General features: G+C 38.1%; 1 protein-coding gene across 1 annotated transcript in view; it reads right to left on the bottom strand.

Annotated features, from left to right (window-relative positions):
* The window catches only part of GALNTL6 (polypeptide N-acetylgalactosaminyltransferase like 6), a 1,496,983-nt gene that overhangs the window by 971,797 nt on the left and 498,558 nt on the right, over nucleotides 1–26,628 (bottom strand). Inside the window, exon 2 of the mRNA XM_027548944.1 lies at nucleotides 17,185–17,293. Within this exon, the coding sequence (XP_027404745.1) occupies nucleotides 17,185–17,293 (109 nt within the window). The remainder of the gene's footprint in view (nucleotides 1–17,184; nucleotides 17,294–26,628) is intronic.

The following is a 26,628-nucleotide window of genomic DNA, read 5'->3' as shown; positions in this document are numbered from 1 at the left end:
ATTGACGCTTCCCTGTATGTATGTATGTATGTATATATATATATATATATATATATGTCCTCTGTATATAGTATAGACACACTACTACATATAAAATAGATAACTAACAAGGACCTGCTTATAGGACATGGAACTATGCTCAATATTTTGTCATAACATATATGGGATAATAATCTGAAATATATACATACATACATATATATGTAAATTTGCCATACACCAGACTAATGCAACATTATAGAGTCTATTATACAGAGTGAAGTAAGCCAGAAAGAAAAACACCAATACAGTATACTAATGCATATATATGGAATTTAGAAAGATGGTAACAATAATCCTGTATACGAGACAGCAAAAGAGACACTGATGTATAGAACTGTCTTTTGGACTCTGTGGGAGAGGGAGAGAGTGGGATGATTTGGGAGAATGGCACTGAAACACATATAATATCATATATGAAATGAGTCGCCAGTCCAGGTTCGATGCACGATACTGGATGCTTGGGGCTGGTGCACTGGGACGACCCAGAGGGATGGTACAGGGAGGGAGGGAGGAGGAGGGTTCAGGATGGGGAGCACATGTATGCCTGTGATGGATTCATGTTGATGTGTGGCAGAACAAATACAATATTGTAAAGTTAAAAATACAATAATAAATAAAATAAAATAAAAATGCTAGATCTGAGCTTCTAGTATTCCTGAGGACCACTTACGCCATGTTTCTGGACTAGGAAGTGTTGTAAGGCACGGGTGATTTCATCTGGCATGCATGAAGGCTTCTCCAAAACCTCTGCAACTCACTTAAAGAGCATCAAATCAAACTAGGGTCTCTGGTTCTGAACTAGTGTATGGAAGTCTTGTTTGGGTTTCTCCCATTGGCATTCTCCGTCTCCATTCCTTTATATATTTCCTCTATAGCCCTTGGTAGATAAAGGAGCTGGGGTGGCCCAGAACTCATTACTGATCAACTTATGGCGGGTCCTGGATATGAATTTTGGAGCGTGTTCAAATTATCACTGAATCTCTATGCCTTGTGCCCCAAATACAAAGCCTTAATGACAGAGAAGGCAATGGCACCCCACTCCAGTAATCTTGCCTGGAAAATCCCATGGACGGAGGAGCCTGGAAGGCTGCAGTCCACGGGGTCGCTGAGGGTCGGACATGACTGAGCGACTTCACTTTCACTTTTCACTTTCATGCATTGGAGAAGGAAAGGGCAACCCACTCCAGTGTTCTTGCCTGGAGAATCACAGGGACGGGGGAGCCTGGTAGGCTTCCATCTATGGGGTCACACAGAGTCGGACACGACTGAAGTGACTTAGCAGCAGTGGCAGCAATGACTATTTGAGAGCAAAGGAATGAACGATTTCCTTCAAGTCATGGGAAACTCAGTTATCATAGCCTTGGTGTTTTTGTTTAGTCTCTAAGTCATGTCTGATTCTGGGAGACCCCATGGACTGTATAACCCACCAGACTCCTCTGTCCATGGGATTTCCCAGGCAACAATAGTGAAGTGAGTTGCCATTTCCTATACCAGGGGGTCTTCCTGACCTAGGGACTGAACCTGCATCTCTTGCATTGGCAGGCAGAGTCTTTACCTCAGCGCCACCTGGGAAGGTCCCCAGTATTTTCTTCCAAAAGAAGGTAGTTTCACCTCCACAGAAATACTCATGTGCAGTGCAGCCACCTTCATGAATTATCTTAGCTGGATCTCATGGGTAATTTGCTGTAGCTACTAATCAGCAATTGCTGTTTCACCTCGCACTTTTATATTATGGAGATGGCTTCTTTCCTTCAGCCTGATGACCCAGTCACTTTTCTTTAAACTTTTTCTTCTGCAGTTTCCTCACCTTTCTCAGCCCTCAGAATTGAGGGCTTCCCAGATGGTGCTAGTGGCAAAGAACACACTTGCCAATGTAGGAGACATACGAGACAGGAGTTTGATCTCTGACTCAAGAAGATCCCCTGGAGGAGGGCATAGCAGCCCACTTCAGTATTCTTGCCTGGAGAATCCCATTGAGAGTGGAGCCTCAGATCAGATCAGATCAGATCAGTCACTCAGTCGTGTCCGACTTTTTGCGACCCCATGAATCGCAGCACACCAGGCCTCCCTGTCCATCACCAACTCCCAGAGTTCACTCAGACTCACGTCCATCGAGTCAGTGATGCCATCCAGCCATCTCATCCTCTGTCGTCCCCTTCTCCTCCTGCCCCCAATCCCTCCCAGCATCAGAGTCTTTTCCAATGAGTCAACTCTTTGCATGAGGTGGCCAAAGTACTGGAGTTTCAGCTTTAGCATCATTCCTTCCAAAGAAATCCCAGGGCTGATCTCCTTCAGAATGAACTGGTTGAATCTCCTTGCAGTCCAAGGGACTCCCAAGAGTCTTCTCCAACACCACACTTCAAAACCATCAATTCTTCAGCACTCAGCCTTCTTCACAGTCCAACTCTCACATCCATACATGACCACAAGAAAAACCATAGCCTTGACTAGACGAACCTTTGTTGGCAAAGTAATATCTCTGCTTTTGAATATGAGGTTGGTCATAACTTTCCTTCCAAGGAGTAAGCGTCTTTTAATTTCATGGCTGCAGTCACCATCTGTAGTGATTTTGGAGCCCAGAAAAATAAAGTCTGACACTGTTTCCACTGTTTCCCCATCTATTTCCCATGAAGTGGTGGGACCGGATGCCATGATCTTCATTTTCTGAATGTTGAGCTTTAAGCCAACTTTTTCACTCTCCTCTTTCACTTTCATCAAGAGGCTTTTGAGTTCCTCTTCACTTTCTGCCATAAGGGTGGTGTCATCTGCATATCTGAGGTTATTGATATTTCTCCCCGCAATCTTGATTCCAGTTTGTGTTTCTTCCAGTCCAGCATTTCTCATGATGTACTCTGCATATAAGTTAAATAAGCAGGGTGACAATATACAGCCTTGATGTACTCCTTTTCCTATTTGGAACCAGTCTGTGTTCCATGTCCAGTTCTAACTGTTGCTTCCTGACCTGCATAGAAATTTCTCAAGAGTCAGGTCAGGTGGTCTGGTATTCCCATCTCTTTCAGAATTTTCCACAGTTTATTGTGATCCACACAGTCAAAGTCTTTGGCATAGTCAATAAAGCAGAAATAGATGTTTTTCTGGAACTCTTTTGCTTTTTCTATGATCCAGTGAATGTTGGCAATTTGATCTCTGGTTCCTCTGCCTTTTCTAAAACCAGCTTGAACATCAGGAAGTTCATGTTTCACATATTGCTGAAGCCTCGCTTGGAGAATTCTGAGCATTACTTTACTAGCGTGTGAGATGAGTGCAATTGTGCGATAGTTTGAGCATTCTTTGGCATTGCCTTTCTTTGGGATTGGAATGAAAACTGACCTTTTCCAGTCCTGTGGCCACTGCTGAGTTTTCCAAATTTGCTGGCATATTGAGTGCAACACTTTCACAGCATCATCTTTCAGGATTTGGAGTAGCTCAACTGCAATTCCATCACCTCCACTAGCTTTGTACATAGTGATGCTTTCTAAGGCCCACTTGACTTCACATACCAGGATGTCTGTCTGTAGGTCAGTGATCACACCATCGTGATTATCTGGGTCATGAAGATCTTTTTTGTACAGTTCTTCTGTGTATTCTTGCCATCTCTTCTTAATATCTTCTGCTTCTGTTAGGTCCATACCATTTCTGTCCTTTATCAAGCTCATCTTTGCATGAAATGTTCTTTTGGTATCTCTGGTTTTCTTGAAGAGATCCCTAGTCTTTCCCATTCTGTTGTTTTCCTCTGTTTCTTTGCATTGATTGCTGAAGAAGGCTTTCTTATCTCTTCTTGCTATTCTTTGGAACTCTGCATTCAGATGTTTATATCTTTCCTTTTCTCCTTTGCTTTTTGGTTCTCTTCTTTTCACAGCTATTTGTAAGGCCTCCCCAGACAGCCATTTTGCTTTTTTGCATTTCTTTTCTATGGGAATGGTCTTGGTCCTAGTGGTCTACAATCCATAGGGTCACAAAGAGTTGGACACTACTGAAGTGAATAAACACACAACCATAGAACTGAAGAGACTTGGAAAGTTGCTCTGGATTATGCCTTGGTTTAAGGGAATGTTGAGACTGGTTTGATCTTTTATCCTGGCCACTACACCTTTCTTCATATGAGCAGTAAGGCTGTTTGATTTTCTTATCATTCATGTGCTTATAGTGGCAGCAAATTTAATTTTGATTAGGAAGTTTTCCTTTGCACTTACACTTGGTTCACTGTTTGGCATAAGAGATTTAGCTTTTGGCCTGTCTCAGCTTTTGACCTGCCTTCCTCACTAAGCTTCAACCTGTCTAGCTTTTGACTTAAATTGAGAGACATGGAGCTCCTCCCTTCACTTGAGCACCGTGAGGCCATGTGGGATTATTAATAGGCCTAATTTCAATATATTGTTGTGTCTCAGGGAATAGGGAGACCTGAGGAAGGGAGAAAGATGGAGTGGGTAGCCATGGAGCTGTCAGAACACATGGCATTTAGCAACTCCCCTGAATTCTGTGAGTGTGGTCCATGGTGCCTCCCAACATTTATAATAGGAACTTCAGAGATCCCTGAGCAAAGATCACCTTAACAAGTGTAATAATAATAGAAATGTTTACAACATTGTGAGCAAATGTGTTGGAGAAATGGTGCTAATAGACTTACTGAAAGCAGAGTTGTCACAAACCTTCAGTTTGCAAAAAAAAAAAGTAATATCTGCCAAGTGCAATAAAATGAAGAACAATAAAACGAGGTCTGCCTGTATACAGATATCCATATATTGAATATATACTACAGCCCAGATAGTTTACTTATTTAACTTAATTAACACTTAAAATAACTCTGAAACAAGCATCATCATTAAACCACAGCTTAATTAAACCACTAATGAGAAAAAAAGGCTAATTAAGCCCATATACACTTGCTTATGGAAGTTGATATTTCAATTTTTGCAACATATGCTTAAACTGAATTTTTGTTTTAAAGTTAACTTTTTCTTTTTTAAAAAAACATGAACTGAGTGCAGTTTAACAAATTTTCTGAGATGTGTCTATATTGCTATTTTCATATTGTGATACTGAAGGGAATTCTCCCTTGGTAACTGTCACTTACCTCAGTTTCAGCTAAATTTCATTCTATTATTAGCCCCATAAAGAATACATCTCAACAGAATGCTCACTGTCTTTTCAGTTCCAGTTTATGTTTTCATTATTATAGAATGAGTGTCAAAGGAAATATTTCATTAAAAGTTAATTTTAATCTAATGAATAATAATGTTGTTTTGGTAATATTCCCAAATTTTACCACCTTCCAACAAACTTCATTATGAAATTTATTGAGAACACATCGTAGATGTATAAATTAGACTAAACTGTTAACAATAAATGATGTTCACTGTAGTAACAAAAAAAGGCCAGATACTACTTTTAAGAGACACAAATGCTATTACTTATATATGGAATCTAAAAAAAAAAAAAAAAGCTGTTGTTTAGTCACTAAGTCTTTTCTGACCCTTTGTGGCTCCATGGATTGTCCATGGCATTTTCCAGGCAAGAATACTGGAGTGGGTTTCCATTTCCTCCTCCAGGGCATCTCCCAAACCCAGGGATTGAACCCGTGTCTCCTGCATTGGATTCTTGTACAACTGAGCTACCTGGGGAACACTGCCCCTCCCCCACCAAACAGTACAAATGAACTTATTTACAAAACAGAAACAGAGTCACAGATGCAGAAAACAAACCTATGGTTACCAAGGGAGAGAGGGTGGGAGGAATACACTGGGAGGTTGGGACTGACATATACACACTCTCATATATAAAATAGTAACTAATCAAGGACCTGCTATATAGTACAGGAAACAAAAAATGAGACATGAGGCATCCATAAAAGATGGCCAGGAGCCACTGTAGTTATGGCACAGTGACCTTTTTTTTTTTTTTCCCTGAAAGCAAAGCACTTATGGTCTCTCCAGATGGAGCACATTTTTGTTTTTCATTCTGTGCAGCTGGCAATCTCATTCAATTAAGTAGAATAAAGACATTTAAGAGCAAAATGGGTCCCTGATCAGCACTAAAGGGAGCTCTTATTTAAAGGAACGTAGGAAAACCCACTGTGAATCATTTTAAACCATGGTGCTTCCTTACCTCTCAAATAGTTTTAGTTCAGGCTTTTCAGAGGTCTTGTGATGGAAACTCACCATCATTAGTATGACCTCTGTCCATGGAATTTTCCAGGCAAGAATACCGGAGGGGATTTCCAATTCCTACTCCAGAGATAGAAGGATAACTGCTGTAAAAATTAAGTAGGGTCCAAAGATGGAGAGTGAATGAAATGGATTCTGTCTCTACACGATGATATGGTGATTGGGGCAGGCACATAGGAACAGCTGATACATGGTCTGAGACCTTACGGAAGGGGGAGGGGCAGTGACAATACAGACCGCAGCATTTGGTCCACACAGCGGGAACAACAAGCGAAAAGTTCCTGGAACATATTTATCATTCTTGAGGGAAAGCAGAGGACAACGTGGCCAGTGGAGACACTACACACCAAACAGTAGATGAGGAGATGAGAGCCGCTGGTCAGGGGTGGATCCTGTGCATGCTCAGTCGTGCTCAAGTCATGGTGACCCCTCAAACTGTAGCCCACATGGCGCCTCTGTCTGTGGATTTCCCAGGCAAGAATACTGGATTGGGTTGCCATTTCCTGACCCAGGGGATCTTCCTGATCCAGGGGTTGAACCCACTTCTACATGGGCAGGTGGGTTGTTTCTCCACTGAGGCCCTGGGGAAGCCTGGGAGTGGATAGTGCTGCAGTTCATATTCACAGAAAGGACTTGCAGTACATTTTGGATTTGATCACTGGGTTTGTATGCTTTGGAGCAGAGGAGTGGAATGATCTGGTTATGTGTTTTTAGAAGATGACTCTAGCTGCAATTTGAAGCACTGACCGTGGGGTAGGGATATCAGTGAGGAGGTGACTGAAAAAGTTTAGGCAGGAGAGATTAACAGTCAGTATTTAAACAGCCGTGGTGTCGATAACCATGTCATGTCATGGCTCTGTGACAACCACGGGGTCATGGCTGGAGTGAAAGCACCTGCAACTATCCTCATGCCACAGAAATGCTACTAGAATTCATTTTTGTCTATTTTTTTTTCTTCCATAGTTTGGAATAGTATTTGAAATATAGTGACATCCATATTCTAAGTATTTGTCAAATAAGTGAATCAACAATTGAATAAATGACAAGACAGAGAAAATCTTCACTGGTAAAACCTGTTATTATGATTAACTACACAAATGGAAATAATGAGAACGTAGATATAATTCCACAGGATATCTAATCCACATAGTGGAATGCATGGTTGTGATTATATGAGAATATAAACTATTTCAGAGAAAGAGAGCCCCTACAAAGATTGAAAACAGATTTCCTCCTGTTGAATTCACATATATTGACATTCAAAAATCTAGTGATAAACACAGTGAAATCTGAGCTAGAATAAAAATAATGGACAAGAAAATTTTTTACATTTCAAAACTAAAAATAGATACTCTCTAGAAATACAGATCAGGGGCCATATGAAGGATTTCATAAACTACACCAAGATGTATGCACTTACATACACACCCCTGCATCACTCTGGATGGCTGACTTAAAAAGCATGTTTTACCACTTAAACAGCAGTGGTAGGAGAAATAAGGAATATCACATAATTAGAAACAGCTGCCTACACTAATTGAATTTTCTTCTGGACATCCAGCAGAAATTATGAGATTCATCATTCAGAGGAATGCCATAGGCAGAGTTTGTCTTTATATCAGAAATTTGTCACATTTTTCAATTTATACATGGAATGATGTCAGCTGAGTACCTCTTTAGTAGCATATCTTTAGCTGCTATTAATATAATGATTATACCAAGCTTAATTGATATTGACCCATTGACCCATCAATTCAGACACTATCTCATATTTCAAAACAGTCTGTATTTCAGTTCATTTCATTCAATTGTTATAATAATTTGAATGATGGTTCAAAAAGCATGTTTATCCATTTTGTGATATAATAAAACTCAAAAGGATAGCTAAGTTGCTAGGAAATAAAATCAAATGTCACTAAATTCTAAAATGATATGAAACTAAATAAAATATAATGGGATCATATATAAGATATATGAGCACAATCAATAGTGCCTAAAATATGACTTTGATCATAGGAAATAATGAGAAAGAGAATTCAGAAAAATCAATTAGATGAAAGCACAAATGTGTCTGGTTTCAGGATATGACTTTATTCTTAAAAATTTGGTTTACTTCCTCTAGGAAGCCTGCCTGAACCCGAAATGGTATTTTGGACATTATTCTTCTATAGGTAATTTGGTTTGGTTAATGCTACTTCCCAAAACAAATACTATGAAATAATAGAAACTCTAAAAAACATTAATTAGAATTCTTCTAACAAATTAAAAAAATTCTTATAATTTAATATAACTCTAAGGATACAGATGTACCAAAAAATAACTAAGTTACACCTAATGTTTGGAAATCATTTAATTGCTCCTTATATATGTACATTTTTAATATAATAACTCTCCATTTCCTCAACCCAAAGACATCTACAGATTCAGTTGCAATCACTATCAAATTATCAAGGGCATTTTTTTTCACAGACGTATAACAAAAAATTTCACAATTTGTATGGAAACACAAATGACTCCAAATAATGAAAGCAATCTTGAGAAAGAAGAACAGAGCTAGAGGAATCAGCCCCCTTGAACTTAGACTTTACTACAAAGCTATAGTCAACAAAACAGTATGGCACTGGCACAAAACCAGGAATATAGATCTATAGAATAGGATAGAGTCCAGAGATAAACCCATGCAACTCTGGCTACCTAACCTATGAGAAAGGAGGCAGGAATATACAATGGAGAAAAGAGAGCCTCTTTAATAAGTGATGCTGGGAAAACTAGACAGCTACACAGAAAAGACTGAAAGAACACACCCTAACATCATACACAAAAATAAACTTAAAATGGATTGAATACCTAAATGTAAGGCTGAATACTGACTAAAGAAATTAAAAACAAACAAACAAACAAATGGGACCTGATTAAACTTACAAGCTTTTGCACAACAAAGGAAACCATAAACAAAATGAAAAGACAACCCTCAGAATGGAAGGAAATATTTTTCAATAAATTGACTAACAGAGGACTAATCTCAAAACTATACAAACAGCTTATACAACTGGGTTCAGGATGAGGAGCACGTGTATACCTGAAATTTTTTTAATTTTAAAAATAAAAAAAAAATAAAAAAAAAATTAAAAAAAAAAAAATAAATCTTACCTTTTGGCAATAAAAAAAAAAAAAAAGAAAACTACCTTCTGGCACTATAATTTTCCAATATTTTATAGGCAAATTTTCAAATATAAGCATAATTGGAAGATTTATACTAAAAAAAAAAAAAAAAAAAACCAAACAACACAATCAAAAACCAGGCAGAACATCTAAAGAGCCATTTCTCCAAAGAAAATACATAGGTGGTCAAGAGGCACATGAAAATATGCTCAGCATCACTAATTATTAAGAAATGCAAATCAAAACTACAATGAGGTATCTCCTCACATTGGTCAGAATAGCCATCTCAAATAATCTATTGATACAAACAATAAAGGCTGCAGAGAGTGTAGAGGAAAGGAAATCCTCCTACACTGTTGAAGGGAATTTAAATTGGTATAGCCACTATGGAGGTGTTATTTAATAAGTAAAAATAGAGCTACCAAATGATCCAACAATCCCACTTCTGTATCTGGAGAAAACCATAATTCAAAAGTATGCATGCACCCTGATATTCACTGCAGCAGTATTTACAATAGCCAGGACATGGAAGCCACCTAAATGTCAATCAACAGAGTGGATAAAGAAGATATGGTACATATATACAATGGAATATCACTGAGCCACAGAAAAGGAATGAAATAGAGCAATCTACAGAGACATGGATGGACCTAGAGACTGCCATACAGAGTGAAGTAAGTCAGAGAAAAACAAATTTTGCTGATATGTGGAATCTAGAAAAATGGAATAGATGAACTTTTTCTAAGCAGAAATAGTCACAGATATAGAGAACAAACTTATGCTTGCCAGGGGAGAAAGGGAGGGGGATGAATTCGGAGACTGAGATCGACACAAATATAGTATTGATGCTATTAATATGTATAAAATAGATAAATAATGAGAACGTATTATATAGCACATGAAACTCTACCCCTTGCTCTGTGGTGACCTAAATGGGGAGGAAATTAAAAAAAAAAAAAGAGGGGGTATATGAATACTGATGACTGGTTCACTTTGCTGTACAGCAGAAACACAACATTGCAAAGCAACTATACTCCAAAAAAAGTTAATTTAATAAGAAGAAAACTCCATTTTCTCAAAGGTGGGAGAAAGCATTTTCACCATTTCCTTATAACTCAGCTACTACTTTACCTTCTAAATTCCACCTACTTTTATAGAAATTAGTACTTAAAATACCTGTTATTAAAAAATTATCAAATATGCCATAAAGATACAATTGCCAAAACAAAACAAAACATAAACCAACAACATCAGTAAAAACCCTAATAAAAATATCTGCAAAAAGCAGGTGGTGCTAGTGGTAAAGAGTCTGCCATCAATGCAGGAGATGCAAGTTCAATCCCTAGGACAGGAAGATCCCCTGGAGGAGGAAGTGGCAACCCACTCCAGTGTTCTTGCCTGGAGAATCCCATGGACAGAGGAGCCTGAAGGGCTACAGTCCAGGGTTGCACAGAGCGGGACACGACTGAGCTACTGAGCGCAACTGAGCACACACCCAGCACTTTATGAATATATTTTAATAAAGATCGCTGAGGTCCCACCAGGAAGCAGCTTATGGGTGTTTGTATTTTTAAGGTAATTTCAGTGTTTATTAAATAGGACATACATTTGAAAATATAACTAAAATGTAGTATAATTAAAACATAATAAATATAAAACATTAAACCACAGATCAATGTAATGTACTTAAAGTGTGTTTGGAGGGAAATTTTAGAGTCCTAAATTCTTATTCTACAATAGAAGAAGGCTGAAATTAAGGAGATAAGAATCTAACTTTTTAATATGGAAAAATGTAGTAAAAGTCAAATGAAAGAAGAAATACCAATATGACTATAAATTAATGAAAAACATACCATAGATAAGATGAAAATATTGTTATTTCATTATTCATGATTAATAAATCAACAATTTCTTAGTGTAACAGATAAAGAAAAACTGACAGAAAAACAAATAAATGATATTTCAAAGTAAAAGCACCATGAATTGAAGTACAACAGACATTATAAAATCTCTAAGGGAATGTTATGAATAAATGTGTCAATAAATATGAAAATTTTAACCCCACTGTGAAAAGTCTTTTCTCCAAGAAAAGTCCACGTTCAAATAATCTTCACCCACAAGACTATCATAACTATAAATAAATAATTCTAACATATGACAATAAACTAAAAAGTTTAGTGAAATGAGAATCATTACTCAAGTCATTTTACAAAGTTATCATTACATTGTTACCAAAACTTGACAAGGATTCTATGAGAAAGAAAAATTCATGGCCAATATTCACTCAGAAATAGACATACAAAATCACTAAAATATTAGCAAACCAAATCTAGTAATACATAAAAAGACAGATTTAGTCCATAAATTCAAAGTTTGCTATCACAAATCAATAGAAAGAAATCAATAGATAAGCAACTCCTGCAGCTCAATTCCAGAAAAATAAATGACCCAATCAAAAAATGGGCCAAAGAACTAAATAGACATTTCTCCAAAGAAGACATACAGATGGCTAACAAACACATGAAAAGATGCTCAACATCACTCATTATCAGAGAAATGCAAATCAAAACCACTATGAGGTACCATTTCATGCCAGTCAGAATGGCTGTGATCCAAAAGTCTACAAGCAATAAATGCTGGAGAGGATGTGGAGAAAAGGGAACCCTCTTACACTGTTGGTGGGAATGCAAACTAGTACAGCCACTATGGAGAACAGTGTGGAGATTCCTTAAAAAACTGGAAATAGAACTGCCATACGGCCCAGCAATCCCACTGCTGGGCATACACACCGAGGAAACCAGAACTGAAAGAGACATGTGTACCCCAATGTTCATCGCAGCACTGCTTATAATAGCCAGGACATGGAAGCAACCTAGATATCCATCAGCAGATGAATGGATAAGAAAGCTGTGGTACATATACACAATCGAGTATTACTCAGCCTTTAAAAAGAATACATTTGAATCAGTTCTCATGAGGTGGATGAAACTGGAGCCTATTATACAGAGTGAAGTAAGCCAGAAAGAAAAACACCAATACAGTATACTAGCGCATATATATGGACTTTAGAAAGATGGTAATGACAACCCTGTATGCGAGACAGCAAAAGAGACACAGATATATAGTACAGTCTTTTGGACTGTGTGGAAGAGGGAGGGGGGGATAATTTGGGAGAATGGCATTGAAACATGTATAATATCATATATGAAATGAATCGCCAGTCCAGGTTCGATACAGGAGGCTTGGGGCTGGTGCACTGGGACGATCTGGAGGGATGGTATTGGGGAGGGAGGTGGGAGGGGGGTTCAGGATGGGGAACATGTGTACACCCGTGGCAGATGCATGTTGATGTATGGCAAAACCAATATAATATTGTAAAGTAAAAAAAAAAAAAAAAAAACAAAGGAGAAAATGCATTTTAATCCAATAGATACAACCAAACAAAACATTTTGATTAAAATCAACATTCATTAAGATGTAAAAAAGTAAAAGTCTCAGAAAGCCATACCCAGATGACTTAGTTAACAGGGTATGGTACATTTTCATCAAGTAGATAAAATCCTAACACAAGTATCTAATTTGCTATTGTCAGAATCATAAGTCAAAACTAGGTATCAATATCCATTAGACAATATGATACTCGAGCTTCTGGCAAATGCAGAAACAGTAAAAATAACTAAAATTATGAGGTACAGGATGGAAAAACATTTTGCACACTGTCACTACGTACAGGCATTATGAATATCTACATTGAGAATCCAAAATCACTTATTGGTAAATGATTATAACCCACAGAAGAGTTTAGAAAGTTTTCTAAAATGAGTCCATATTAAAAAATAATTAAACTTTCTCTATATCAGCAACAAATAGTTCAGAATCTTGATAAGATTAATATCATGCTCAACACCCATATAATGTTAATTTTCTAGGAAAACCACTGAAAATGTCTGACAATCAAATTATAAACATACCCATAAAGATGACAAGCACCAAGAAATATAAACCACAGAATGAATAATTTAATATTGAAAATTGCAAATTACTCCCTAATTTATCAATATACTTAACACAGTTGTAAACTTCCAATATTTTGTGTATATCTGTGTATGTGTACATATAGTCTGAGAAGCTGAATAAAATTTTAAAGAAATTTTAAAGTAAAATTTGAAAGAAAAGTTTTACGTTAAGAATGGCAACACATTCTCAAGGAAGAAAAGAAAGCAGGATGAACTTTGTCAGATTTCAACAACTGCTATAAAGATATAGTATTCAGCTTTGGCCACCTGATGCAAAGAGCTGACTCTTTAGAAAAGACCCTAATTCTGGGAAAGAGTGAAGGCAGAAGGAAAAATGGATGATAGAGGATGAGATGGTTGGATGGCATCACTGACTCAATGGACATGGGTCTGAGCAAGCGCTGGGAGTTGGTGATGGACAGGGAAGCCTGGTGTACTGCAGTCCATGGGGTGGCAGAGTTGGACACGACTAAGCGACTGAACAGACATAACAGATTCATACATGAAACATTATGTTATTAGTTTAAAGATTTTTACTCATGGGGCAGAATTGAGAAGCCAGAAAGATAACACACAAATATGGAATCTTTTAATAACAGAGTCAACACTTATGGTCTATGTGGAGAAAAATACATTTTCTAGGAAATGGTGTTGTTGATTGGATAGCTAACTAGGCAAAACTAAATAAATATTGGGTCCCTACCTCACATGATATAAAAATGAAGATGAGCTGCATTTCAGACCATGTAAAAGGTAAAATTCTCAAGCTTAAAAAGACAGTATGGAACATCAATTAAACCTATCCTTTACAAATGATTTGCAAATTTGACAACAACAAAATTAAGAACTCCTATTCATTAAACAATATAGACAGACATTAAAAAAATTTTACAATTCTGGGATAAGATATTTTCACCGTATAAAACCAGGAAAAGATATTATTCAAAATAAGATTACTCTGTGGATCAATAAGAAAAAATAAATTAAAAAATTGGAAATAGGAAGGAATAGGAATTTTACCCAAAAGTAGGCATATACGGTTCATAAGCATAAATAAGAGATCAACTATATTAAAATTAGTAAAATGCAAATTCATGTGACAGTGAGTACCTATTTCATACCACCACGACAGAAGAAATGAAAAATCAGGCAACATTAAGTGTTGACAGGATGCAGAGCAATGGGAATTCCATCCATTACTGGAGTAAAATAGGTATATCAACTTTGGGAAACAGTTTGTCATGTACTACATAGTAAAATTGAAATGCGTATTCCTTGGACATGCAATTCTACTATTAAATATGTACCCTAAGAAAATATTGCCTTTATCCCATAACCATGAGCAAGGATACTTAGAGCACATAACCAAAACCCAAGAACTCTCAAAATGTTTACAAAGTGGAAACTGTTGTAGAAAATGAAACAGCAGTAATAATGAATCAACTAGAATTGCACACATGCAGAAGGATGGGTCTCAGAAACAATTCTGAATGAAAGAAGAAAATCATACACTATGCTTCAATTTTTAAAGTCCAAACACAGGCAGAATGTAACAGCATTAGTTTAGATGTAAGAAATTATAGAGGAAAGTAAGTGGGAACATGGATTTCAAGGTTTGGAGGAGACAGAATAGCACTGATAACCATATTACTTGGCCTGCTTATTAAGGACGGAGGTGTTGATTTTGACTTTGTACTGGCATGTATGTCTGTGTGTGCATACTCCTTTTATTTATATTTTACAATATTTAAAAAATGAATTACAGTCTATTGTGCTTTTCATATATCCTCCAGTGACTCATACACATACTACTACTTAAGAGCTTTTTAATTGCACAAGACATATCTACTTTAGGAAACTTGCTATAGTACCAATTTTCTTTATAGGTCAATTTCTTTTGCCCCACTAAGGATGTAACAATTAAAGGTATGTTTTCCAGTAGGCAGAAAGGGTAGTATTATACAGAAATAAATGTGAAGTATTCCATTTTGTATCCAAAATATATTGGCACAAGCATAAGACAGGCACACCAAATCAAGTGAAAATAATTTAGATGGACTATTACAGTTATCATTGGTAGAGTTTATAACATGTATAAATAATAGGCCAATTATTTAAATATAAATATATAATCTACAGTCGTAATAGCAATTCGGCAAAGTAAAATATCAGAAAGACAAACTGACTTGCCACTTATGCAAAAAAAGCTAGAATAAGAGCCAGATGTGTCTCTCTCTCATACGTGTCCTGTCAGGACTTCATTTTGCCCAGATTTTGTTACTAGGTGTCTGATAGCAGGGTGTAATGGAGCATAAGAAGACCTGACTTAATCGTGCTCTGCATCTGGTTAGCCATTTGACTTTGGATAAGATTTCATGAGCTCTTAAGAACTCAGTTCTTTTTCTTTCCTTTTCTCTTTTAAAGAATTGGAGATTACAATACTTATCAGAGTCACTCTGAAGTTTAAACAAAATACGTATGTAAAGCACCCAGCACAAAACATCTATTCAGTACCTTTTAAGTTGATGAGGATAACGATGATGAATTTCCTGTTAAATTATGGGATCAGCTCTCCAGTGGTTAAAAAGAGGAACAGAGGGCTGGCTGAAGGGAGGGCTGATCAAGCAAACAGAGGGAGAAGATGAGAGAACTAGGAAAGTGAGAATACTGCTAAAGAGCTCACTTTCATGACCCTGCGTAGAGTCTTGGCCAAACAAGGCTGGAGGGATGATGTAATCTGGAAGAGGCTGATGCTCTGAACACAGGGAATGTTCTTGGGGCAAGCAGGGGTTAGGCGACATTCTTACTAAGAGAAAAGGAACGAAAGAAGAAACTGGAAGACTCTCATTAGGTCAGGCACCCCTGACCCAGAGCTAAGAACATTTGCAGCCCTGAAGAGCCTCATGACCATGTGAATGCCCTCACCTTTGTCTTCCTGGCTGGAAAGTTCTGAGGAAGATTGGCCAGAAGAATCTCAGCCTGCAGCTTCCCAGGGTTCTGCTAATCATCTGACCTGGGATGCACAGTTTCACTGCTAGGCAGATGCTTTTAGCAAACCACAGCTTCTCTATTCCTGTGATATCTTCACCATGACAAAGAAAAGACCAGCAAACAACAATGCAGCAACAGAGCTCCTTATTTTGAATAGTACAATATGGACTTCTATCATGTTATTATCCCTGGGTTATTACTGGTGCACCCTTCTGAATTCTTGTTGGCAACAACCTAAGTTCTTATAGAAGGACTTCCTTTTACCCTTTGCTTTTTCTAAGATGTAAAATGCTTCTTCTATCACTACCTCAAGACTATAACTGTGCTCTGTGTAGATGAACCTACTGAATTCCACTGAACCGCCTGTTAGCTTGCCCAAATATCATCAACCTCAGGTCCTTGGCTCCTCTGATCCACCTGCCAGTGTTTAGAACTGTGGTCTTCCTTTCATCCTTGGCCCAGCCAGTTAGATACACCACAGTCCCAATGAGTGAACTGAGCTCAAGATATGTCTGTGCCAAGTTAAGACTCACAGAGCAATTCAAGATACCCTCAGCAATGATTGAAAAACATGCAGAAGTATACAACACGACAGATTTCTAAAACTCAAATGACCTCTTGTTCATCTCCTATTGTAAATGTGATTCTTCTTTTTTTCCTCTCTGAAATTTGAAATTGTTTTGGTTCTGCCCATCATTGACCACCAACGGTGCCATGAAACCTACCTTCCTGTGCTCAGAAGGAAGGCTAATGAGAGATGCTGTAAGTGACAAAGCAAAGCAGCACTTGGCTTACACTGAACTCCATACCTGAGCGCATAGCCTCTTTCTGCATGCTGCCATAGTCATGCCAGTCCTTTCTTCTCAAACCATCTGTCCATGCATAGAACTGCCCATCTCCCAGGCCCAGTGGGAATGTCTGTGGAAAAGGAAAGTATTCAGAGCATAAAAAGGAGGTAGTTCCTTCTGTATGGCTGGTAAATACAGCCAGATGCATCATAGGCAATCAAAAATACTCCAATAACTGATTCTCCCCATCTACTGAAAAGAAAAGCATTGCTAGTGACCTGATGGACACACATTTTAAAACCTTTTTTCTGTTTTTAAAATAAGAGCCTGTGTCACACACAACACCTACATTTCCAATTTTATTTTATCCAAAGCCTTTCATAATTTAGTGCACCACTTCACCTAAGCATAAATGCTTAGCCATTTTTACTTGCCCAAAGTGTAGATGGCAGTAGGGCTATTGATTTTGTATTAAAACAAAATACTTTTTTGTGTGATTTGTACAATTTCCACTCATTTTGATCAAGTACATCCTAATGGCCTGGTGACAGTATTAGCAAGCATCTGTTGAATGCTCACTGTGTACCAGGTACTAAGACACTCTATGTATAGAAGATCCTTCAGTCTTTACAAGAGTCTTTGACTTTTACAAGAGTCTAAGACTTCATTCTTTACAAGAGTCTTTTGACTCCATGTATCTGCCACTTAAAAGTATTAATAGAATAACTTGAATGAACTACAGTGGCCAAGCCACGACTTGGGCCAGTTCTATTAAGACCAAAATTGGGGTGCTAAGGACTATGGCAATGGCACCCCACTCCAGTACTTTTGCCTGGAAAATCCCATGGACAGAGGAGCCTGGTAGGCTGCAGTCCATGGGGTTGCTAAAAGTCAGACACGACTGAGCGACTTCACTTTCACTTTTCACTTTCCTGCATTGGAGAAGGAAATGGCAACCCACTCCAGTGTTCTTGCCTGGAGAATCCCAGGGATAGGGGAGCCTGGTGGGCTGTCGTCTATGGGGTCGCACAGAGTCAGACATGACTGAAGTGACTTAGCAGCAGCAGCAGCAGCAGCAAGGACTATGAAATACTGCCTCCCATCAAGAATTCTGTTAAAATATGGTGTGTGGTTATGCTTACAGTTGAAATGATCACCAAATCAACAGTGTAGTCACAACATGCTCTATGCTTTGGTGAAACTCAGTGTGTTCTAATGTCACCTTAACTATTATTTTTGTGTACCTGGCTGAAGCTGCTTCTTTCTTTATGGTGCTTATTTTGGTAATAAATAAAATGTTTGGGATGAAGCTTATCCTCACAATCTCAAAAGTCAAGATAATATAAAATAAATGATTTCATATTCACACATCATTTTCATTTAGTTCATTTTTGGAAATAATACATCAACAGAAAAAATAAAAGAACACTTTTGAAAGTTTCAATTTAGGTAAAACAAAAGATGAATAGTTTCAGTGAGGGAAGTTTACCCTAAGAGCCTTTGCAAATAAAAGGTCTTACTTCTTTGTCTGAAACAGGACAACTATTGTACTTATGAAAAAGTATCCACCTTCAGTCCATCTTTATGGTTTATAAAGCTTCCACTAGTTTGAAAAGAATAAAAATGGATCTTAATATTTTTTAAAAAATGGTAGTTAAATCAGAGGACAGACTTTCCAGATCAGGTGACTATTATCTAAATATATTTTTAAAAATGTTCATTATAGTGGTAAGTTCAGGAAAACAACAACAGAGGAATTAACACACAAGGATGATGGTGAGTTTAAAAAATTTATTAAGAATAAATTTTGAAAGGAGGATGACAAGAAAGAAAAGATGGAAAAATAAACAGGAATATAATAAAAATAAAAGAAATTGGAATAAAACAATTTTGAGGTTTAATACCAATACAAAAAAAAGCTTCATGCATTTTTTTCTGATTGATATTTATTTTATAATTGGAATACAGCTCTAGGCAAGAGAAGATTTGGATCAAGATTATTCTCAAAATAATAAAAATGTGCTTCCAGCAAGAGCTCCTGTGATCCAAACCACTGGTTCATGAAGTCCTCTAGGCTGGGGTCTGATCAAGAAGGACTTTCATTACATCCTCCAATGACTAAATAAAGATGACACAGCAGCAGACTCATTGATGTGAAGATATAGTGCTGTCTGGGCGATACCTTCTGTGAGGCAGAGATGGTGCCCAAGGCCATCCTGTTGGGGAGGATGGTTCTTCTCATTAGAGACACTGAGGTTTTCAGGCATCTTTCAAGGATTCCTGGCCTGAAATGTGGGCCTCTGTGTGAGCTATGATGTCCTGAAGGCCACTGTCGTAGTTCAGTGCCTAAGCTGTGTCCGACTCTTTGCAGGACCCCAGGCTTCCCTGTTCTTCACTATCTCTCAGACTTTGCTCAAACTCATGTCCATTGAGTTGATGAGGCCATCCAACCATCTCATCCTCTGTCACAGACCAATGGGAGGAACAAAGATGGCAGCTGAGCAGTGGTTCCAGTGGGAAACAGAGCATGTCTTCCCAGCATTTTGGAAAGCAAGGGGGTCAGTTTTAGGACTTTGACCTAGTTGTGCACAACAAGTATGTTGCTCTGGGCACACAACAGTGTCATGTGACAGGAGGTGGACTAGGGGCTAGAGATACCCGACAATGGCCTCACCTTCTCCCCTTGCTCAACAATGCACCCAATTCCAGGTATGATGCATCTCCACAGACCCACTAAGCAGCAGGACAATGGGTCCCAGTGGACACTGAGTGGTTCCCCCTCAGGCAGGGGTGTCAGGTAATGCCCCCATCCCTATAGGATGTCCTAGGTCAAATCTCAGAGCTGTACCTGTCCCCGGTGTCATGGGGCTTGGTGTTCTCAGCCCACAGCACACTGATCCCCAGTGAGCATTGGGGGTGGCTGTATCCCTTCACTCTGTACCTTTACAGTGCCAGGTGCCTCTGCAGGGGTCCCTGGTCTGGCATACGGCACAACAGGCTCCATTGCTCAAATGTCTTAAAACCTAGCTTGTACCTCAGTCTCCCCAGCCATGTTGTTTCACTTGTTAGTAATTTAACCCATGGCTTTAGTATTCCATTTGTTTCTTTCTACAAATCCTGCTACTTGTAGATTACAGGAAAGATGGAACCTCCATCTGACACTGAGCTATTTTGCCCTGTCTTGTGCATCATGACTTTTGAACATGTCTCCTTGTCCACCATCATCTGACATCATCTGGCTTTTTACCCAGCCACATGGGGCTGTTTAAAGCACCTGAGGCAGGGCATATAATACCTATTACACACAGTTCTTGAATGGTTTCTCCTATTTCCTTAGGCCTCCAGGGAATTCATTTCGTTTGACAATTACCATTCTGAAAGCAGTACATGAAGGCTTATTTCATATGCAGAATACATCATGTGAAATGCAAGGCTGGATGAAGCACAAGCTGGAATCAAGATAGCTGGGGAGAAATATCAATAACCTCAAATATGCAGATGATACAACCCTTATGGCAGAAAGTGAAGAAGAACTAAAGAGCCTCTTGTTGAAAGTGAAAGAGGAGAGTGAAAATGTTGACTTAAAACTCAACATTCAGAAAACTAAGATTTTGGCATCCAGTCCCATCACATCATGTCAAACAGATGGGAAATTATGTAAAACTTTTTTGGGGGGCTCGAAAATCACTGCAGATGGTGACTGCAGCCATGAAATTAAAAGATGCTTGCTTCTCAGAAGAAAAGCTATGACAAACATAGCATATTAAAAAGCAGAGACATCACTTTACCAACAAAGGTCTGTTTAATCAAAGCTATGGTTTTTCCAGTAGTCATGTATGGATGTGAGACTTGGATTATAAAGAAAGCTGATGGCTGAAGAATGATGGTTTTCAACTGTAGTGTTGGAGAACACTCTTGAGAGTCTCTTGGGCTGCAAGGAGATCCAACCAGTCCATCCTAAAGGAGATGAGTCCTGGGCGTTCATTGAAAGGACTGATGCTAAAGCTAAAACTCCAATATTTTGGCCACCTGATTGAATGAGCTGACTCATTTGAAAAGACCCTGATACTGGGAAAAATTGAAGGCAGGGGGAGAAGGGAGTGGCAGAGGATGAGATGGTTGGATGGAATCACTGACTCAATGGACACAAGTCTGAGCAAACATGGGGAAATAGTGAAGGACAGGGAAGCCTGGCATGCTGCAGTGTCCAGAGTCAGACATGACTTAGTGACTGGCCAACAAATCCATATGACTAGGAAGAAACACAATGATCACATTAGGAAAATCAGTCACGAATCCTGGCAATTTTTTTTTTTTTTCTTTTTCTCCTCTCACCTCTTGTAAGGGAAACAGAAGCAAAAAAAAAAAAAAAAAAAATTAAATGCCCCTAATTAAAAGCTTTTGCCCAGACAAAGAGCCATCAACACAACAAACAGGCAAACCATGGAATAGGAGATGATATTTGCAAAGTATATGACTGAGAAGGGGTTAATAACCAAAGCATGTAAACAGCTCATGTGACTCCACTTCCAAAAAAAAAAAAAAATCTGATCAAAAAATGGGCAGAAGACCTGAAAAAAAGTTTTTCAAATTTATAAAGGAGAGATACAGATGGCTAACGTGGAAAGGTGCTTAAACCTGTTATTAATAATTATCAAAGAAATGCAAATCAAAATCACAATGAGATATCATCAAACACGTGTTATGCTGGTGATTATCAAAAAGAATAAATCTGTTGTCTAGGAAGTAGAGAAAAGGGAATGCTCATACAATGTTGGTGGGATTGTAAATTGGTGCAGCCACTACGGAGAACAGATGGGGGATTTTACAAAATTAAAACTGGAACTACCATATAATTCAGCAATCCAGTCCTGGGTATATTTTTGAGGAAAATGAAAATAGAAATTCAAAAAGGTATATGCACTCCCATACTCATAGCAGTATTATTTACAGTAGCCAGGACATGGGAGCATCATAAGCATTTATCAACAGATTAATGGATAAAGATGTGGTATGTATAATATATATAATAGATTATTTTTCAGCCATAAAAAGAATGAAATTTTGCCATTTTCAACAACCTGGATGGACTTGGAGGGTATTATGGTTAGTGAAATAAGTCAGAGAAATAAAATAATGTATGATGTTACTTATATGTGAAATCTGGGAAATAAATCAAATGAAAAAAACAGAAACAGACTCATAGATACAGAGAAAAAAATGTAGTGGTTGCTACTGGGAAGAGGGGTGGAGGGGCAAGATAGGGGCAGAGGATTAATAGTAGGTAAAAGCTAAGATACAAGAATGTGGTGTGCAGCACGGTGGATATTGCCAACATTTTATAAAAACTTTAACTTGAGTATAATCTACAAAAATCACTGTGTTGTTCACTTAAAACTAACATAACATTGTACATCAACTCTAGTTAAAACTTAAAAAAATGCAAGACTCACTCAAAAAACATGTGTCACGATGTACAGTAGACCCTTTTAATTAATTTATCTTTTTGATGGCTAATGACCAAAATAGAGATTAGATGTGTTTACATTCTTTTCACCTACCAGAAAGGTAGGTATGTGTGTGTGCATGCTTGCTCAGCTGTGTCTGACTCTTTTGTGACCCCATGGACTGTAACCCACCGGGCTTCTCTGTCCGTTAGATTTCCCAGGCAAGAATACTGGAGTAGGTTGCCATTTCTTCCTCCAGGGGATCTCCCCAACCCAAGGATCAAACCCGTGTCTCCTGCACTGGCAGGTGGACTCTTTACTGCCGAGCCACCTGGAAAGCACAGAGAGGTAGATGAATAACCCTAAATCAGTCCCAGCCCATTTGAATAGAACCATCTTAGTTCTGAAAGCTTGCAAGTCTAAGTGTTAGTCGCTCAGTCAAGTGATGTTCAACTCTTTTTGCCACCCCATGGACTGTAGCCCACCAGGCTCCTCTGTCCATGAAATTCTCCAGGCAAGAATACTAGAATGGGTAGACATTCCCTTCTCCAGGGGATCTTTCTGACCCAAGGATCAAACCCGGGTCTCTGCCATTGCAGGCAGATTCTTTACCATCTGAGCCAAATCTTGACCGTCAATAAATGACTTTACTGAATTCTGGCCTTTCCTTCCATGAGAGGCATATCCAAGGCTAGGTTCATTTGCTCCTCTCCTGATATGGCAACCCACTCCACTGTTGTTGCCTGGGAGATCTCAGGGAATGGAGGAGCCTGGTGGGCTATGTTCCATGGGGCCACAGAGAGCCAGACACGGCTGAGGAACTAAGTGCACACACACACACACACACACATGCGCGTGCACACACACGACATATGGAAGAACTCTGGATCTGGGGTCAGAAGACATAAATTAAGGTTTCAAACCATTTAAAAAAAATGTGCATTTTCTCTAGGCCCCTCAGCTAATTCATATCAGAAATTACAGGAATAAAAATAATACCCGACTTATCCACTTGACAAGAACTTTCGAGTAGTAAAAGCCCTGGCTTATCATAAAGTGATATATATATATAAATGTGAGTTATTTTCACAATCTTTCCTATTTTTATAGATGTTTGAGTTATTCCCACTGCCCTTGAAAAGTTACAACATAGTTGAAGACACAAAACTTAAACAGTAAGCAAATGATGAAGTATGTGGTCCAAAGTATACAATAGTAAGTGTTAATAGAATATGGTGATGGGTGTGAATTCTTACACTGGATGTCATTAAGTTTCTTTTTTTTTTTAATTTAATTTTATTTTTAAACTTTACAATATTGTATTGGTTTTGCCAAATATCGAAATGAATCCACCACAGGTATACGTGTGTTCCCCATCCTGAACCCTTCTCCCTCCTCCCTCCCCATACCATCCCTCTGGATCATCCCAGTGCACCAGCCCCAAGCATCCAGTATTGTGCATTGAACCTGGACTGGCAACTTGTTCCATATATGATATTATACGTATTTCAATGCCATTCTCCCAAATCATCCTACCCTCTCCCTCTCCCACAGAGACCAAAAGACTGTTCTATACATCAGTGTCTCTTTTGCTGTCTCATACACAGGGTTATTGTTACCAACTTTCTAAATTCCATATATATGCGTTAGTATACTGTATTGGTGTTTTTCTTCCTGGCTTACTTCACTCTGTATAATAGGCTCCAGTTTCATCCACCTCATTAGAACGGATTCAAATGTATTCTTTTTAATGGCTGAGTAATACTCCATTGTGTATATGTACCATAGCTTTCTTATACATTCATCTGCTGATGGACATCTAGGTTGCTTCCATGTCCTGGCTATTATAAACAGTGCTGCAATGAACATTGGGGCACACGTGTCTCTTTCAATTCTGTTTTCCTCAGTATGTATGCCCAGCAGTGGGATTGCTGGATCATAAAGCAGTTCTATTTCCAGTTTTTTAAGGAATCTCCACACTGTTCTCCATAGTGGCTGTACTAGTTTGCATTCCCACCAACAGTGTAAGAGGATTCCCTTTTCTCCACACCCTCTCCAACATTTATTGCTTGTAGACTTTTAGATCGTAGCCATTCTGACTGGCGTGAAATGGTACCTCATAGTGGTTTTGATTTGCATTTCTCTGATAATGAGTGATGTTGAGCATCTTTTCATGTGTTTGTTAGCCATCTGTATGTCTTCTTTGGAGAAATGTCTGTTTAGTTCTTTGGCCCATTTTTTGATTGGGTCATTTATTTTTCTGGAATTGAGCTGTAGAAGTTGCTTATATATTTTTGAGATTAGTTGTTTGTCAGTTGCTTCATTTGCTATTATTTTCTCCCATTCTGAAGGCTGTCTTTTCACCTTGCTAATAGTTTCCTCTGTTGTGCAGAAGGTTTTAAGTTTAATTAGGTCCCATTTGTTTATTTTTGCTTTTATTTCCAATATTCTGGGAGGTGGGTCATAGAGGATCCTGCTGTGATGTATGTCAGAGAGTGTTTTGCCTATGTTCTCCTCTAGGAGTTTTATAGTTTCTGGTCTTACATTTAGATCTTTAATTCATTTTGAGTTTATTTTTGTGTATGGTGTTTGAAAGTGCTCTAGTTTCATTCTTTTACAAGTGGTTGACCAGTTTTCCCAGCACCATTTTTAAAGAGATTGTCTTTAATCCATTGTATATTCTTGCCTCCTTTGTCAAAGATAAGGTGTCCATATGTGCGTGGATTTATCTCTGGGATTTCTATTTTGTTCCATTGATCTATATTTCTGTCTTTGTGCCAGTACCATACTGTCTTGATGACTGCGGCTTTGTAGTAGAGCCTGAAGTCAGGTAGGTTGATTCTTCCAGTTCCATTCTTCTTTCTCAAGATAGCTTTGGCCAATAGAGGTTTTTTGTATTTCCATACAAATTGTGAAATTATTTGTTCTAGCTCTGTGAAGAATACCGTTGGTAGCTTGATAGGGATTGCATTGAATCTATAAATTGCTTTGGGTAGTATACTCATTTTCACTATATTGATTCTTCCAATCCATGAACATGGTATATTTCTCCATCTATTAGTGTCCTCTTTGATTTTTTTCATCAGTGTTTTATAGTTTTCTACATATAGGTCTTTAGTTTCTTTAGGTAGATATATTCCTAAGTGTTTTATTCTTTCCGTTGCAATGGTGAATGGAATTGTTTCCTTAATTTCTCTTTCTGTTTTCTCATTATTAGTATATAGGAATGCAAGGGATTTCTGTGTGTTGATTTTATATCCTGCAACTTTACTATAATCATTGATTAGTTCTAGTGATTTTCTGGTGGAGTCTTTAGGGTTTTCTATGTACAGGATCATGTCATCTGCAAACAGTGAGAGTTTTACTTCTTCTTTTCCAATTTGGATTCCTTTTATTTCTTTTTCTGCTCTGATTGCTGTGGCCAAAACTTCCAAAACTATGTTGAATAGTAATGGTGAAAGTGGGCACCCTTGCCTTGTTCCTGACTTTAGAGGAAATGCTTTCAATTTTTCACCATTGAGGATAATGTTTGCTGTGGGTTTGTCATATATAGCTTTTATTATGTTGAGGTATGTTCCTTCTATTCCTGCTTTCTGGAGAGTTTTTATCATAAATGGATGTTGAATTATGTCAAAGGCTTTCTCTGCATCTATTGAGATAATCATATGGTTTTTATTTTTCAATTTGTTAATGTGGTGTATTACATTGATAGATTTGCGGATATTGAAGAATCCTTGCATCCCTGGGATAAAGCCCACTTGGTCATGGTCTATGATCTTTTTAATGTGTTGTTGGATTCTGATTGTTAGAATTTTGTTAAGGATTTTTGCATCTATGTTCATCAATGATATTGGCCTGTAGTTTTCTTTTTTTTGTGGCATCTTTGTCAGGTTTTGGTATTAGGGTGATGGTGGCCTCATAGAATGAGTTTGGAAGTTTACCTTCCTCTGCAATTTTCTGGAAGAATTTGAGTAGGATAGGTGTTAGCTCTTCTCTAAATTTTTGGTAGAATTCAGCT

Source organism: Bos indicus x Bos taurus, chromosome 8 (assembly GCF_003369695.1).
Source record: "Bos indicus x Bos taurus breed Angus x Brahman F1 hybrid chromosome 8, Bos_hybrid_MaternalHap_v2.0, whole genome shotgun sequence".
NCBI classification, from domain to species: Eukaryota; Metazoa; Chordata; class Mammalia; order Artiodactyla; family Bovidae; genus Bos; species Bos indicus x Bos taurus.
The sequence above is the reverse complement of the archived record's forward strand: the minus strand, read 5'-3'. Positions and strand labels throughout refer to the sequence as shown.